Source organism: Lottia gigantea, assembly GCF_000327385.1.
Source record: "Lottia gigantea unplaced genomic scaffold LOTGIsca_113, whole genome shotgun sequence".
Lineage (NCBI taxonomy): Eukaryota > Metazoa > Mollusca > Gastropoda > Lottiidae > Lottia > Lottia gigantea.
In genome coordinates, this window is record NW_008707077.1 from 256,909 (window position 1) to 274,197 (window position 17,289).

The window sequence follows — 17,289 nt, forward strand, 5'->3', positions numbered from 1 at the left end:
ATGCATTTTGTTTATAGGAAGATTTCCATTATGAGTATACTGAATGTGACAGTCATGGTGGAAGATGGCGTGTATCTGTACCAGAACCAGGAAAATGTATTGATGGAGCACCCAATGCACCTGTTAGAGGAAAGGACTGCTGTAAGTTTTTAATAGTTTTTCATATAATCTCAGCAGCAACAAGCAAGTAAGGTCTAATGAGACAGGTATTCAGTTCATGCCCAATTAAGTAAGCTTATGTATAGGCATTTCTCAGTTGCATCTAGGTGACAGGGAATCAGAAGCTATCAACACAAGTGTTTTGACTCTTCTATGATATGATTACCGTTATGAATATTTCAATATATTTAATTTAAATTGTTAATGGTAGGCCTACATATTCCCACATTTCAGAACTGTTGAATGATTTATGAGCTCAAAAAGGACAGGCTTATTTTCTACAGTTTGATAGCCAATTATTTGTAGCAAATGTGTCATAGAAAATCTATTATGTTTGCACGCCAGTTTTGTTGAAGTTTATCACAATGATTGTAATAATTAGACTAGGATTACCAGTAATTTATAGTAATTATATCAGGAAACTGTATAAGCTTACTAATGTGTAAGTTATAAATCTAGATATTTGATAACAATTACTATGTACAACAGATGTTACTTTAGACAGGTGCTTTACTTCAAACTCTGTACATATTCCATTCATACTACAGATTACTAATACTGATTTTGAAAATAGGACTTGTAAAACAAGGTCAACTCAGTATGAGCCTACTAATGTTAATATGATCAATGGTTCCCGTTGAAAACTTGACTACCTGACTGTGATGTCATTAATGCCAATATATCATTCAGTTTGAATGTAACATTATTATGTGGTCCTGGAATTTCAGAAACTTAACTGCAATTGAAGCTGTCAATCTCTCTGATAGGACTATACAATTATTTGAAAATCAATATGGTTACTATTTCTTACCACTATAATACCATGACCTTTTCAACTCCCAGACACCTAAATTAAGTTAGATTGTCAATAATTATTTAAAAAGATCAAATGTTTATTAGGTGATGTAATTGACAATATATCTTGTGATAACCTTATCATGACATCAATCATGAGAACAGATGTTACCTCCCAAGCATTAATCACGAATTTGTACAGTACATATTCCAAATGACTGTGAAAAAAAGAGATATGGAAATTCAATTATTGGTTAACAATTCAATGAAATAGATATTCATGTATTATGATTTATCTAAAAAAAAGGATGATTATGGTGAAATATTATTTGAAAAAAAAAAGATGAAAAAATTTAATTCAGAAAATCTAGAGATATTTCTTCCTTTGCTAAGTAACATACATGTTGATTATTATTATTAGTTATGTTGTATTACTGTTCTATAAAATGTCTACATGACCCTGTCTATCTTTGTTAGTTTGAATAAATTTAGAAAAGTAAAACAGAAAGCTATTATTCATTTCATACATGTCATGTTATTAAAAATATATTTTTTTAAAATTGCAGCATTCACATGTAAAGAAGGGGAGTACCTTGACTTAGAAAAACAGGAGTGTGAAAAATGTCCTGCTGGAACTTATTCTTTAGGTGGAGGACTACGTTTTGATGATTGGGAGAAATTACCATCTGGATTCACCATAACAACAGAGGGATTTCAAGGCAAATTTTTATGGCATAATCAAGGTGAAGATGTCAATTGTTCAAAGTAAGTTTCAGTTTATTCATTGTGTTATTCTAAAGGGACAGATTTGCCATTTTTACCTTAGTCTCAGAAACAGGAATTTTTAAGTTAGTAATTAGTGTTCACAGCTCACCGTCAAAATTTTAATGATTATCCATGTTAAAAATGATGACTCGTCTTTTCTCAAGACCTCTGCAGGAGTTATGAGATTTTCAAACAAATCTAGTACTTCTGAAGACTTATCCAAAATACTGAATGATGGTGTTCCCGATGTATTAAGTATCATTGATTTTGTATAAGACCGAGGCTGGGGTTGAAAGATAATTCAAGACCTAAATCAACCCTTGAATATGGCCAGCCTATGCTGTTAAGAGTTTTTATTTGGTGACAGTTTTGCATGTATTTTGACCCAGTTCTATTGAGTTTTTTTACTTGGCTATCAGGGCTGACATAGGTTGATATTTGGAGTTACTTCGTGCATATTCTATGATTTGTGTGATCATCTTTAATTAAATGTTGCCACAGATAGCCATAGTTAACAATATTTTAACTTTTATATCTTTCATCAGTAGATGATATTGAATGTAATATTAGAAGCTTTTACATGCAGCTGACAATAGAAACTTTTAATAAGAACATTTGTATGACGTTCATTTATTATTAATAGTTGTAATATGGTTATGAATGGTTTTTTTTTTATTAAAAGATATTTTTGTGTATGATCACCTGGGTCATTCTTTGGCTGACAGATATTTTAGTTTTTGTGTCCAAAGCCTTTTACACCTCATCGCTTTCAATACCTGTATTATCAGAATTATACAACAAGTGGTTTTACATCTTCTCAAAGCATTTTTTTATCATGATAATTTAAATTAATGGGTCTTATATGTATGTACTGGTGTACCACTGGTACCATAATGGCCTAAATAGCCAAAGGTATCGGTATATGGGATAAAAAACGTTGATAAAAGTTTTTACTATTGCATATGTTTAGATTATGACCAAAAAATATACGGTAATAATTTATTGTGGATAGACTTAGCACTGTCCTTTAACTTACATGAATGGAACTTTTACTTTCAAATTTATGTATATTGCATATGGATTAAGTCTGGTTAAGCTTTAAAGCAGCTTATATGTGTACTTACATATTTGTCTGGAATGCCTGGTAATGTAAAGTATTGACATGTAATGGTACGATAAGCATATTGTATTGTGACATCTTGAATCAAGATGTATTTATATACGGGTCACACTTTGCACACTTCCGCAACGGTCAATTGAGGGCAGAATTGGAACGGGTCAAATTCTCCAATCAAGTGCTACCATACCATATTGTACTAGTTGTTTGCTTTGTTACTGAATTTGTTAACTTTGTGCATCATTATTGAATAATAAAGTGTCATTCAATCCTGTGAACATCTGTTGTTGACATTTCATAGTATAGTAATACAGCTATTGTACAACTGTATAGTTAATATTATTAGTTAGTAATATGTGTAAGTTGACATTAATATATTGTAGTTCAATTGTCATAATTAATTCTGTTTCAGACTATATTCTCTATGTCCTATAACAATATATTTTATTACAGAACATAGACTCACAGCTGTTGGACTACCTATAAAAAATATTCGTGTGAGACACCTAATGAAATGTGTGTAATAAATATTATATATTAGCTTATTTCAATGTATAATCTTTTTTCTGAAATCTATAATTTTGTAGTTTAGATGAGTTAATACAATACTAATAGATATTGTCTATAACATCCCTATACATCATACAAATGTTTTACAATTGAACTGTCAAAGTTAAAGTTTTATTTCTTACACTATGAACATTTAAGCTTATTTATGGCTTAAGAATGGTCTTGCTCAGTCTTAGTCCATTTTTCAAAAAATTTGAGTCACTATATGTAGAATCTTTTTCATTAATCTGCTATTTTTGAAAGAAAATGGTAAAATGTTATTTCAAATCGGTTATACTTCTTAAAATTAAAGTGAGGTAAAGTCAAACAATTTTGGTGTATTTCTTAGTGCATGAATCAATGTTTAAAGATATGAGTCTACTGTATACACATGACGTCATTGTTCAGATATTCAGATATTCAAATCTGTTGATTAGACAACTCAATGTGATCACATTCAAACATAGATGATTATGGATACACTAAGCTGGGTGAAGGCTCAAATCGGTAACATTAGTACTGATTATAGATTAGCACAGAGCACTTTTTGAGACCAAGGAATGATTTACTCCTGGAAATCTCATTTTTTAATCAGCCTTGTTGACTGACCTTTAGTCTAATGCAATTAAGATAATTGAATCCAGGCTTCTTCTGAACTTGAAACCTTGCTGCAGTTTCAGTTAGATTTAGCATAAAAAGGATAATTCTCTACTTTCCAGATGTAATAAATTCTAGATAATTCTATTTTATAGACCAAACTATTGATTATATATAAGCTTATAGAAATTAATTCAACTTATTGTAAACATGGTTTCTAGATGGTTTTAATTATAATAACAGAAACAACAATACTTCTCATATCTGTTACCAATAGTAGAGCATTACTATTCATGGCTTTAAAGTTAAAGCTGTTGAATTCAATTCTCTCCTATTTTGTCTTGATCAGGTGCAATATAGTTTTATTGATCATTTTTATACGCCTACATGAATATGTGGTCGTATATGTGGTCGCCCCTGTCCGTTGGTCCGTCTGTCAACATTTCTTGTGAGCACTATAGAGACTACAGTTTTTATCTGATTTTGATAAAACTTGGTGTGATGCTTTAGATTGATAAGATCTCGGTCAAGTTCGAATTTGACATATGAACTGTTTTTGAGTTATTGCCCTTGACTTAGTACGCCTTGAATTTGTTAAAAATTGTTCGTGAGCAGGATTAAAGCTACAGTTTTCATCCGATTCTGATGAAACTTGGTGTGATCTTTGGAATTCATAAGATCTCGGACAAGTTCTAACTTGACGGATTTTTGATGAACGGTTTTTGAGTTATTGCCCTTGACTTTGTTAAAACGCGTTGAAATTTGTTAAAAATAGTTTGTGAGCAGGATTGAAGCTACAGATTTAAACCGATTCTGATGAAACTTGGTGTGATCATTGGAATTGATAACATCTCGGACAAGTTCTAACTTGGCGCATTTTCGATGAACAGTTTTTGAGTTATTGCCCTTGAATTTGTTAAAACGTGTTGAAATTTGTTAAAAATAGTGTGTGAGCAGGATTGAAGCTACAGTTTTCAACCGATTCTGATGAAACTTGGTGTGATCATTGGAATTGATAAGATCTCGGACAAGTTCTAACTTGATGCATTTTTGATGAACGGTTTTCGAGTTATTGCCCTTGACTTTGTTAGAATGCGTTGAAATTTGTTAAAAATAGTTTGTGAGCAGGATTGACGTTACTGTTTTCAACCGATTCTGATGAAACTTGGTGTGATCATTGGAATTGATAAGATCTCGGACAAGTTCTAACTTGATGCATTTTTGATGAACGGTTTTCGAGTTATTGCCCTTGACTTTGTAAAAACGCGTCAAAATTTGTTTGTGAGCACAGTAGAAGCTACAGTTTTCAACCGATTCTGATGAAACTTGGCGTGATCATTGGAATTGATAAGATCGCGGACAAGTTCTAACAAGAGATATTTTTGATGAACATTTTTTGAGTTATTGCCCTTGACTTTGTAAACACGCGTCAAAAGTTGTTTTTTACCCTTGTTTGTTGTATTTGGGTTATTGATATTGATTTTAAAAAATTTAGTGGAATTATTCAGCATAAATAATTTCTTCAATATGAGAAAATTCATACTTTAATCACTAAAGACTTTCATTATTTGTGACAGCTGCCAGTGGGCGTATGTTACCTTGCAATCCAAGCTATCTTAATGTATGATCAAGATTGGGAATGATATTTCAGTGCGAGGGTTAAAAGAAAAGTGTCATCAAACTGGGGCCTTAAGGAAACATGTTTTTACAATGTCCTGAATCATTGTGGCTTTTTTATCCAAATTCTCACATTTTCTGCCTCTTGAAATCATTTTGCTCATATTTTCATTGATTATTGCTTTGAACATGTTGAGCTGTTGATAAAATAGAATGGACCCTCTAATTTTCTATGAATTTGAGATTTCTGGCGAGTTTGTGTTTTATAACACTCAAGATTGAAATAAATATCCTGTTGTAACCCTAGAAAAACACCCACCTAAAAGACATGATTACATTTGAAGTGTGACAAAGAATGTTATTTGATATATTTTAAATAACCACTTTTATCTTCATCAATCACTATAGTTTCAAATAAAAAATAAATAATGTTAAAATCGATATCCGTTTCCATGGTGATATAGCTTATAATCTATTGAAATACACATCATTATGACTTCTTATATATCTGTTTTTGAAATATCAGATTTTAGGATATAGATTTTGTGAAACTTCATTACGGGTAGCTCAATTCTACCAGTACTATTTCTAGTTTAGTTTGGTACCTTTACATACTTCAAAATGGCTTACTGTAAAATTTTATAACTTCCAAACTGGTTTACTGTAATGTTAACAGCATCAAGACTGGATTACTGTGATATTTACAGAATCTAGATTGGCTAACTGTAATGTTTACATCATCTAGACTGATTAACTGTAATTTTTACAGCATCTAAACTATCTTTCTGTTATGACTAACTGTAATGTTTAAAGCATCTAGAACTTGACTTACTGTAATTTTCACAACTTCAAGTTATCTCTGAGTTGTCTTATTGCATTTTATCTAACCTGTGAGATGGCTTATTATACAACCTGTGAGTTGGCTAACTGCAACTTATACAACCTGTGAGTTGGCTAACTGCAACTTATACAACCTGTGAGTTGGCTAACTGCAACTTATACAACCTGTGAGTTGGCTAACTGCAACTTATACCACCTGTGAGTTGGCTAACTGCAACTTATACAACCTGTGAGTTGGCTAACTGCAACTTATACAACCTGTGAGTTGGCTAACTGCAACTTATACAACCTGTGAGTTGGTTAACTGCAACTTATACAACCTGTGAGTTGGCTAACTGCAACTTATACAACCTGTGAGTTGGCTAACTGCAACTTATACAACCTGTGAGTTGGCTAACTGCAACTTATACAACCTGTGAGTTGGCTAACTGCAACTTATACAACCTGTGGGTTGGCTAACTGCAACTTATACCACCTGTGAGTTGGCTAACTGCAACTTATACCACCTGTGAGTTGGTTAACTGCAACTTATGCAACCTGTGAGGTGCCATACTTTTTACTCAGTGTTTCAATGTGTTTGAAAATTTAACAGACAAACTCAGGATAAGTTAAATTGGTGGCGGAAGCCATGTAGAATTTGTTATCTTATATCTGTTCTGGTTGATAATTAAAGGATATCATCTGTTCTTGACAGTTTATCGACAGTTTGCTATTGCCCAACTTTCTCCAGTAATGATAGTATTCAGTTATTCCTTAACTCTGGACAGTAATTGATTTTTTTATCACCAACTATCTTATATCAAATTCCCTTGAGAAGGTCAATATCAAGAGATTTTGTGTAAAAGGCTATGTAATAACTAATAATAGCTATTACGTGTATCAGAGTAAAGTCTGAAACCGATTCTGCACATTAAAGAATTAATCAGTAGCAGTTCACAACCAAGTTATGCTCTTCTAATGAACGTTAGGTTGTCCAAATTTCCACTATTGTACAATAGTTGGTCTTAACAACAATAAGTTTTTTTTGTACTAAATATTATCGTCCAGCTAGCTATCCATTACCATTTTATGAGTATTGTGTCGATAAAGTTTATCAATTTATTTCCAACATTTGATGCCATTTCAATTCCATTTTCTGTGAATACATTTATCAACCCCTACTTCGTTTTGAATGTAAAGAAAAGTATTTTAGTTAGTTTTGCCCATTAAGAGATGTCTGATATTTGAAGTTAACCAGTATATAGAGTCTGACAATTATATTACTCATTGTAGTTTAATAGATTTAACCTTTCATTATTGACATTCTCAGACATCGTTATCATTCAACTATAGTCTACCCTTCGTCAAATTAGCGTTATATATAATCTTTAAATGTTTTTATTTCTTAAAGTACCAAATTACCTCATGTAATAAGCAATCAAAATCTTAAATACTGATTCAAGGTAACCAATGGGATGTTACCTGTGTCTAACTTAAAAACTTTACATTATAAATGCCCTTAAACACACTTCGTTTAAGAATGATCTAATGATCCGAACTTGTCAAACTGGCTAAAATAGGTTTGTTGTCTACAGATTGAAGAACATAAAACTCTGAGTAACTTCATGCTTCAGGTTCTGTTTATGATTTTTAATATTTCTTATGGATGATGAGATAACTATTTTTGGTCATATTTTGCTTTCAACTAGCGTGCCAAACTGGTTCAAGGTGAGTTTGTTTATGCTCTGAAATCACTGGAAAAGGTTATATCAGCTAACTTTAATTTGGGTCTTATGATGGTAGACAGTTTCCCTTTAAGGTTTATACTTGTGATAGCAGACCTTATAGAAACACCTTGCTTGTTTATATTTCAGGTCAACTTGGCAGCCACGTGGAAGTTATATTGCTGCTCTACCAGGAGACTGTACAACTATTCTGGTTTTCTCTACCAAGTTAGTGAAGGCTGGTGCTGTCCAGTTTGAATATCAATATACAGATCCTGATATCATCTTCCATTTTATGGTAATCTTACAATTACTATTTATACTGAATAATAATGATTGAAATATTTTAGGTTTTGAGGAGATTGATAATGTATTAAGGTGCTCAACACCATTTCATATACATTTTCTCTTCTTACAGTACACTGATGCTATCTTAGTTTCAGAGCATTGGTTCTTTACATGGCATCATTTGCTTGGTTATTTCGAACAAGTAGTGGTTGTTTGTTCTAATCTTAATCGCTGTGTGACAGTTCAATGACCTTGACTCTTCACTCATAATTCCAGTCGACTCTGCTGTAAATGGGTATGGATAATGCTGGGAAGATCAGTGCCAAGAGGTTTGGCCAAGAATTAGCTGGTAGAAAGGACCCTTTGTAAACCTAAGTTGTTAACCATGTAAACTATAGTTGTGTGTTTCTGTCTTTCTTTGCAATTTTACATATTATATCATCCTAAATTTTGAATTTGTCTTATAGGTTCAGAATGATCAATGTCAAGCAGCAGGAGATGATGATGCTAGTCAATGGCCTAAAGTTACCGAGGAAGGACAATGGAGAAAACAAAGTGTAAGTTATTTTTGTTATGATGTTCAAGTCTCTGATGGGTATTTTCTTTAAGAATGTCATCTTAATCACAGTTAAAGGAATACTGTAGAATATGTTCTATGTTAAGGCAGGTTTCGATTAAGAATTTGGTTTACCATAAGATCAGCCAGACAACAAGCATAACATCATGTCTGTTACTCACAAAAACATAATTTATTTTACTATTTATTTAGCTATTTTTACTAAATGAATTATTTCTTGATTATACAGTACTGAATCAATAATTGAATCTCCAAAACACTGCTCGTGTCTTCATTAGACCCATTAGATCCTCATTTTTAAAACATTACTACTAAAGATAATGGATTTTTTCAGGTTAATTTGAAATCTGGTATGAATGTTATTCAATGGAGGACTATTGGTGTATTGAGTGATTTATCACCTTCCAAACAAATTCCTATACTCATTAGAAATATTGAAATATCAGGTAACTCATTGGTTATGATAGAATATGATATGTACATGTACAATCAACTGTTTTTGGTATCAAGGGCTCAGGGGTCTGTATATTGTTTCTGCCACAATTCCTTTCAAATACTCTAAAATCTACAGTTTTTAATCAACTTTGATAAAATTAGATGTTTGTAAACATAAACCTAACAAGAAAATCAATTTTGAATTTGGACACTTTCTGAATATCTATCTCTGTGATCTTGCATACTGAAAGTTAGATAGATTCATATATTCATATTGTAATTCTAATTTTAGGGGTAGCCTATACATCAGAATGTACCAAATGTAGAAATGGAACCTACAGTAGTGGTGGTAATAATTTCTGTGCTGATTGTCCTAAAAATACATTTTCTCATCGTGGAGAAGGAACTTGTCAACCTTGTGATACAGCTATTCAATATTCCTGTAAGTTGGAACCATTCTGAGTGAATCCTTGATTTTCATATCTATTAACATAATTGAATACAGTGCCAAGCTATAATATGTAGAGTTTAATCCTCAAATATGCTTTGTATCTGAGTTTTCCCTTTACAGATCCATTATATATTTACATATATTTAGTAACATTGCTGACTTGCCATATTAAAGATCCATTAAAGTGTAGAAAAACCCTATGCCCTAAGTTGATAAATGATATGTAGAAATGTTTTTTCTTCTTTTAGTACCTGGAGCAACTAAATGTTTAATTCGACCAGCCTGTAAAGAATCAGATTATTTTGAACATCAAACTCCCTGTGAAAATAAAAAGGTGAGATTATTTGAATATTTCCTAGACTTTTTATGTTAAATTTATTTTAGTTTAGTTTAGTTTTGTTTTATTTTCTATCTATTTATGAATTTCATTCATCGATTCCATTCATTCCATTCATTGTAATTGTTCTTTCAGACATTTAAAACCTATACCTGGATCAAACCTGAGAATTGTAATCCAGGACTAGTAGGATCAGTGAAACTTCCACAGAGTGATAAACCTACAGACTGTCCACCATGTAACCCGGGCATGCATCTTGTAGAAGATAAGTGTGAATTTTGTCCAGTCAATATGCATTCTGATGGTAAAGAACCATGTACACTATGTCCTGCTTCTACATCTCCTGTATATAGTATTGATTATCGCTGGTGGAATACCATGCCTCCTAATATAACTTCTACATGTTTATCTATGACAGGTAAGATAGTACTCACACCTTGTAAGATATTGTATTAATACCAAATTTAAGTTCCATTGTACCAGATATTTAAAGGGAAGGTATATGCCAATATGGCATTTTCTGATTGTGTATTGTTGCATTAATTTTGGTTTTATCATTTGTCATTGACTAAAATATAAAATATCTCAAAATATCCTCTGTAAATTGTCTCAATCTTCACAATGTCAGTTATTATGAACTTCATCTAATACCTGCAATAGTCATCATTCTTCACATAAGTTTGTAAATGCAGTGATTTCATTAGATTGTATACTAGGAAATACAGCCAATCAGATGTTTGATACATGGTGATAGACATAGTTTGTAAAAGCTGGATAATGTGAAGATGGATTGGCTCACATTGCCACTTTAAACATCTTGATTGCTAAAAATAAGTTAAATAGAAGTAACATTCTTTAATTAATTGTTCAGCTTGTATTATAGAAAATATCATCAGGGTTAAATCTAGGTTAAAAATGTTCATTTCCTGTTTTGGTCTTGCAGATGAAAATTGTTCTGAACAAGTTGGCTGGTTAACTAATGGAGATCATCTACAAACTAATTTTGGTCATGATGAGAATATATTTATTATATTGACTCTAAATATTGATGGATTACGAGGATCAACTGGTAGTGTTGATGGGAAAGCCAAGGTTCTGGGTCAGATATCCTTCATGTTTGATCTAGATTGTGAAGTTGGACAATGTGAACTAGTATTTTTGTCGGTGAGTTTTTTTTAACTTTATAATGAGAGATTAAATGGGAGGTTGGTATATGAAAGAGGCAATCAATGTTTGATTTTATGCTTGTCTACTGTAAGGAATGATCATCAAGCAAGAAAACTTATTAATCTGAAAATTTGGAATTTCAATATTGCTCTTTTCTTTATATATTTGATATTGAATATGGAATAAGCTTACATTATTTTCTCTTGGTACAGAATGAATCTGGTAGAAATTCTATTGTTTCAAGTTGGCAAGGTACCACCAATAAACAACCCTATGTGTAAGTTCTCTTTTCTGTCTTTACCTTTCTGATGTATCCAGGTGAGCAGTTAATAGCACTGATAGCATCAATTTGTACCATTCCAATTATCAGTTAGGTTTCAGTGGTTCTTGCTATTCCACTAAAACTAAAGGCCCTTTTTACAATTTTACAACTTTTGCACTAGTGAGTGAAAATTGGAATGGTGCAAATTGATGCCATCAGTGTCTCCGATACACATAAAAAGTTCAGATAACCTGTTTATAATCTTTTATAATGGATCTGTAGGAAAATTAAATGAATTGTTAAATAAAACTCTTTTAATGTTTTGCTCAATCCCAGCATAGTTCAAGATAATACCTTGTGCCTTGTGTGCTACAGGCTGTGCACGTTAAAGATCCCTGGACAGTTGGAAATCGTAAAAGGGCAGGCTAATGCCCCTGACCTGGCAAAATTTCCCTCATTGCACCTTGCATGGCTTTGCCAGAAAAAGTAGACCGTAAAACTCCATTTCTTTTCATTTTGGATGTTTTGCTAAGTATGTGCTATTAGCAGTTGTAATTTTCACAAAGTTGTATATATGGAAGAATCAAACTCTCAACGTGACTTTTGTATCAATCAAAGGTTTAATAGGGTTGAATTATTTTTTTTCAGACATAAAATAAGAACCAATAAAGCTGTATCATTTACGTGGGCGTTTCAACCAGCTGACTGGGACACTATGGACCCTGATAATATTGATATATCTGAGTATCTTAACAATAAAGCTAGAATATACTCTATACAAGTTACTAATACATTATCTGGGGGTGCTGTAGCTTGTAAAGCCTGTCCACGAGGCACACAGAAAGATGGGTAAGTAGAGTACTATTTTAAAATTTTCAATAAAACATTCTTATAATTTCTGACTATTTTCTATTTCAAAGAGTTCAGATCTACTTAACAATACTATTTGGTATTTATACTTTGTCAATGATTCTGTACATTTGAAACATTCAGCTGGTATATTGGTTTAAGTAAAATGTAAATTCATTTCAAACTAAAATTTTTTATATATGGTTAATTGGTTCTTTTCCAGTTGTATTCCATGTCCAGATGGAAACTATATTGATCCTAAAACTACTAAATGTACACCATGTCCATCAGGAACAGTAATGGCTAGTGGTGATCCTTGGGGTAAACAAGCCTGTGAGAAATGTGGTGTAGGATTGAAACCTGTTCATGGACATCATTGTGCTTCAGACTGTAAGATTACAGATAGTAATGGCAAAACATTTGATTTCTCAAAGCTAAATGGGTAAGAGAAATGTTTTTTTACTTTTTGACATATTTTCTGATGACTACAAAGTAGATTTAAAATGTGGAACTCTTGTAGACATACAGATCACACAAAATAATGGATCACAATTTTTGTGGTAATACTACTCCTAATTTTTTTTACACAACATTTCAACAATTATATTGAAACAAATTGGAATGTCAGATTGGAAATAGTGATGATAGTTTTAGTATGACTTTGCATTAATAAAATTATAAACATGGCACATGATATCATTTCTGATATTTGTTTCCTCTTAATGTTATTTTCAGCCAAAATAATCAGTCAGACTTTCCTGGAAGGGTGTTATAAAAGAAATGTATATATTTATCAACTTGAAGGCATTTAGTACTGTTTTAGAATTATTCTTAACAGTAAAATTTGATTTAGCAAAAAATGTAAGAAGACAACAGAATCTATATCTTAGCCAATGACTTATTCTACTTTTCAGTCTACAGTATGTAACAGGAACGAGACTTTTCACCTCTAGTGGTACCACCTACTTTCATGGCTTCAATATCAGTTTGTGTGATAATAAAGTTCTACCAAGCTGTGTGAATAATGTAACATCACTAGATGAAGAGGTATAGTTATTGTTTACTCAACCAGTACCTTTATGAACAACATGTCTCTGACATGGCAGCCACTCTTATAATTGTCATTTATTAATGCTTAGAGTTGATTGATAGTAAAGATTTTCACTAATTTTTCCTTCATTGTTGTACTCGAATTTTTCATCAGTAGACATTTTGATATTGTTAGATATACTCTTTGAAAGTTTAACATTGTATGCAATCATCAGAACTGTTTTTATCCAATTATTATTAGAATTTTTTTCTGTTGCCATTCCATCTTGGCATCGATACTGCAATATGCATGTTAAACATATTGACAGTAGACAGGACACACAAGTAGTTCTTTATTTAATATATCAATTAATTTCTGTAGAAAACAAAGAATTCAGAAGATTTTGTCATCATGAAACAAAGCTCGGCTGTATGAATATACATCATTTTTTTTTTATGGAATGAATGGGTGGTGATTTTGATTGGCTATATTTTAATTATACCTGACTATCTTAAATTTTCCCAATATTATTATTATTATTCCCATTTTCTCCAGGAATGGTATTCTGTCTTTTTTTTGTCAGGAACCTATTCTTTATTTCAATTTATTCTTCTCCATTTTTATCTTTTATCATGAATCTTGATGCATTTTAGACATCAACCTCTTGTTTATTTTGTTATAGACCAAATATAAATCTGAAGAGCTTTGGTGCTGTGGTGAAGGTCATTCTGCAGTCTAGCTTGTGATAAACTTGGGAATATATGTTGAATTTTTTATGTACATTTTTCAAAAAAAAAAGAAAAGAAATACCACATTTCATTCATTGAAGAATTGAATTAAAAATAATACATGAAATACTGGTATCATAGCGTAACATATAACAGTAATTGATGTAACTGCTTTCATAGTTTCAATTATATTGTTTTTAACACGTCTTTTCTCTAATAATACTGAATGTATCTGTTTACAGATGTTTAATGAACCTAGTACAGTATCTGGTATGATCTGTAGATCAACTATGGTACCATCTAAAGATAAAAAGACACCTAATTCTATTGTTTCCACTCAGCCAGTCAGGTAACTATAAACAGACTCTGTCTGCATATTCTCGAAACAAAAGGATGTCCTAATTTCTTAACTTCTAACACTGCTTGTAGGATAGGCTAATGCTAAGATTGTTTTGAGAATTGTGGTCTTAATGACACTTATTTCTCTCAAAAACTAAAGATACTTGGTTCTTTTGGAGGCTGAAGAATGTGCTAAATTCACTGAAAGAATGTGGTTTTTCCTTATTTTCATTATGATTTTTTTCAGTATTGGTGACCATCTAGTTCAGATTGTATCAAATTCTAGTTTAAAGTCACAATATATAAAAGAAGGATTTAACAGTGAGAAAATAAATGATGATATTCACTTTTATTTTAAATCTGAGAGGTGAGGCTTTAATTTTAATTCTCTGTCTGTCTGAATTATACAAATAACTTCTTCAGAAAGAAATTATAAGTTAGACAAAGCATATGATGAATATTTTTAGGAGAGCACAGTATTGTAAAGATTATAAAATATAATGTATATTTTTCTTCAGTCAAAGTTGTTTCTACAGTCTATTTTTCAAGGGTACTAATCAACAACCAATTTTCTTACTTGGCTTATGCTTAAATATTGTAGGCTGTGTTTTAAAGAATTGATTTTATTATTCCAGTGCTACAGCTGCTTGTCCTAATGGCAGGGAAACCATCATTACTCTCAGCTGTGATGTCAATGAAAAAGGTCAAGGTCAATTGGAATTACCACCAAAATGTTCTGATGGAACCTGTGATGGTTGTAATTTCCACTTTATGTGGTACAGTCAACATGCTTGTCCTCTATGTCAAGAGAAGGATTATGAGGTGGTCAATGGAGAATGTAAAAATGGTGAACAGACCATACATTATTACCCTCCAAAGTAAGTCTACTTCATTACATTTTGTTTCTAAGGTCAATGAAATTTGTTTGTAATTCTTTCTCACTTGCAGTCATAGTTGAATTGTTGTAGATTTGACATCATTTCATGTGTGACCACTTTACCGTTTAAAGTAATATTTTTTTGTTTATCTTTAAACCTACTTTTTCAGAAACTGTTTGATACCTTTTGTATCCAAACCAAGAAAAATGGTTCAGAAATGTTCTACATTGCCATTAGTAGTAAGTAGAACCTTTCAGCATAACAGGCTATATCAGGCTATTATTATTTTTGTTATATGAAATAGCAATGTTCATTACAAACATATCATGTCATCAACTACATATATATAATATTATATATATGTTTATTTATACTATAGGTACAGATATCAATCCCAGTAGCTGTAGGTGTAGGACTATTATTATTAGTATTACTAGTCTATTGCTGGAAGAGAAATAAAAAGTAAGTACTATATTGTAATACATGAAGCCCCTTCATTTTGTCCTTTGAGATATTCTCCCTGCTTTTTGAAGCAAGCTAATAATGTTGACAATCTAGAAGTACTTAAACATGAATGTAGGAATGACAACTTTTTAATGACCATCAGACTTCAGTTTTATTTCAAATTACATTACAACATCAGTAGGAGCGCAGGCTGAAATAGGTCAGTTGTCTGAAGATTGCATTGAGTGAAACTTGGAATAACAAAAATTATTTTTAGGTTCTATTTTGATATTTCTAAGCTTATCTTATAATGCTTTTGGGTAATAACCAAAACAATGTAAAATAGTGAAATTAACTGGTATTTATAGATTAGAGTACCGCTATATGAAGCTGGTAGAAACAGCTGGTGGTAAAGATGGAGAACTACCAGCAGCTGAATCATGTGGTCTAGATGAGGGTGAGGATGAAGATACAGTACATTTCTCCGAGGGAAAGGGAGTTAAACTCTTCCAGAAACTTCGAAATAAAATCAGTGGCAATAACAGCAAGGTACATTGATTTGATTAATCATTATTATGATCTTATATACAGTTTCAGCCAATTCAATGAAGCTGATTCAGGTGGTATCATCCCTACCTACCTTATTTTCATTATGTGAGAAATAAAGAAATATTTGAGGGTAGGTGTGGAATCAGCTGTGTATGAATTCTATCATTTGAGACACTGTCAATCTGTCACAGTCTAGGTTTCTATTAGTCTACTGTTTGGTTCCTTTATCAAACAACTTGTCTCATGTGTTCCTGCAGTTAGCAATTCTCAACAGTTTCTGTATTATTACCATTTTCAATCAATATCTATTTTCTTTTCCTAAAATGGTTGACTTTGGAGCTTATATCTAACATTATGATAATGTGATAACCATAATCTTTCACTGAAATGATATCCATAATCTTGTGAAAGGTCAAGGCCAGATTGATATTCTGGGATGTTGTGTCAAAGGGATGCAGTCAAATAAATGATTGCTTAACCAGCTAATAGCAGTAAATTTCAGCTATCCATTTCACTCAATTTATTCTAAATCGGTGCATTGTTTTTTCGATTTTTTTTTTTCACAAGGACCTTGCAATAGACAAATCTTGTTAAAACTGTTATACATAGTTAAAATATAGCTCAATTTGCTGGGGAAGCAAACATTTTTAACACTGTATTCCTTTTAGTCATATTTAGAGGTTATATGTGTTAATTAATTTTGTAGAACGAAGACGACATGTTTTCAGTAAGTAGTAATAACTGGTAGATACCTTACCTCAACCCAAAATATTGATTTAGGTACCACTATTTCATGATAACCCTTATACACTC

The 17,289-nt window shown here is 31.8% G+C and overlaps 1 protein-coding gene across 1 annotated transcript; it reads left to right on the top strand.

The window, feature by feature from the left end:
• Positions 1 to 17: 17 nt before the first annotated feature.
• On the top strand, positions 18 to 16,407 carry LOTGIDRAFT_81462 (hypothetical protein; the record flags this gene model as incomplete). The annotated part of the gene is made up of 19 exons (XM_009047517.1): positions 18 to 141; positions 1,521 to 1,719; positions 8,293 to 8,440; positions 8,898 to 8,987; positions 9,342 to 9,453; positions 9,735 to 9,884; positions 10,142 to 10,227; positions 10,366 to 10,648; positions 11,174 to 11,394; positions 11,610 to 11,674; positions 12,308 to 12,508; positions 12,732 to 12,950; positions 13,423 to 13,555; positions 14,509 to 14,615; positions 14,853 to 14,972; positions 15,241 to 15,483; positions 15,653 to 15,722; positions 15,863 to 15,945; positions 16,296 to 16,407. Coding segments are annotated over 19 exons (2,766 nt in total), but the record flags the coding sequence as incomplete, so codon positions are not given.
• Positions 16,408 to 17,289: the final 882 nt, after the last annotated feature.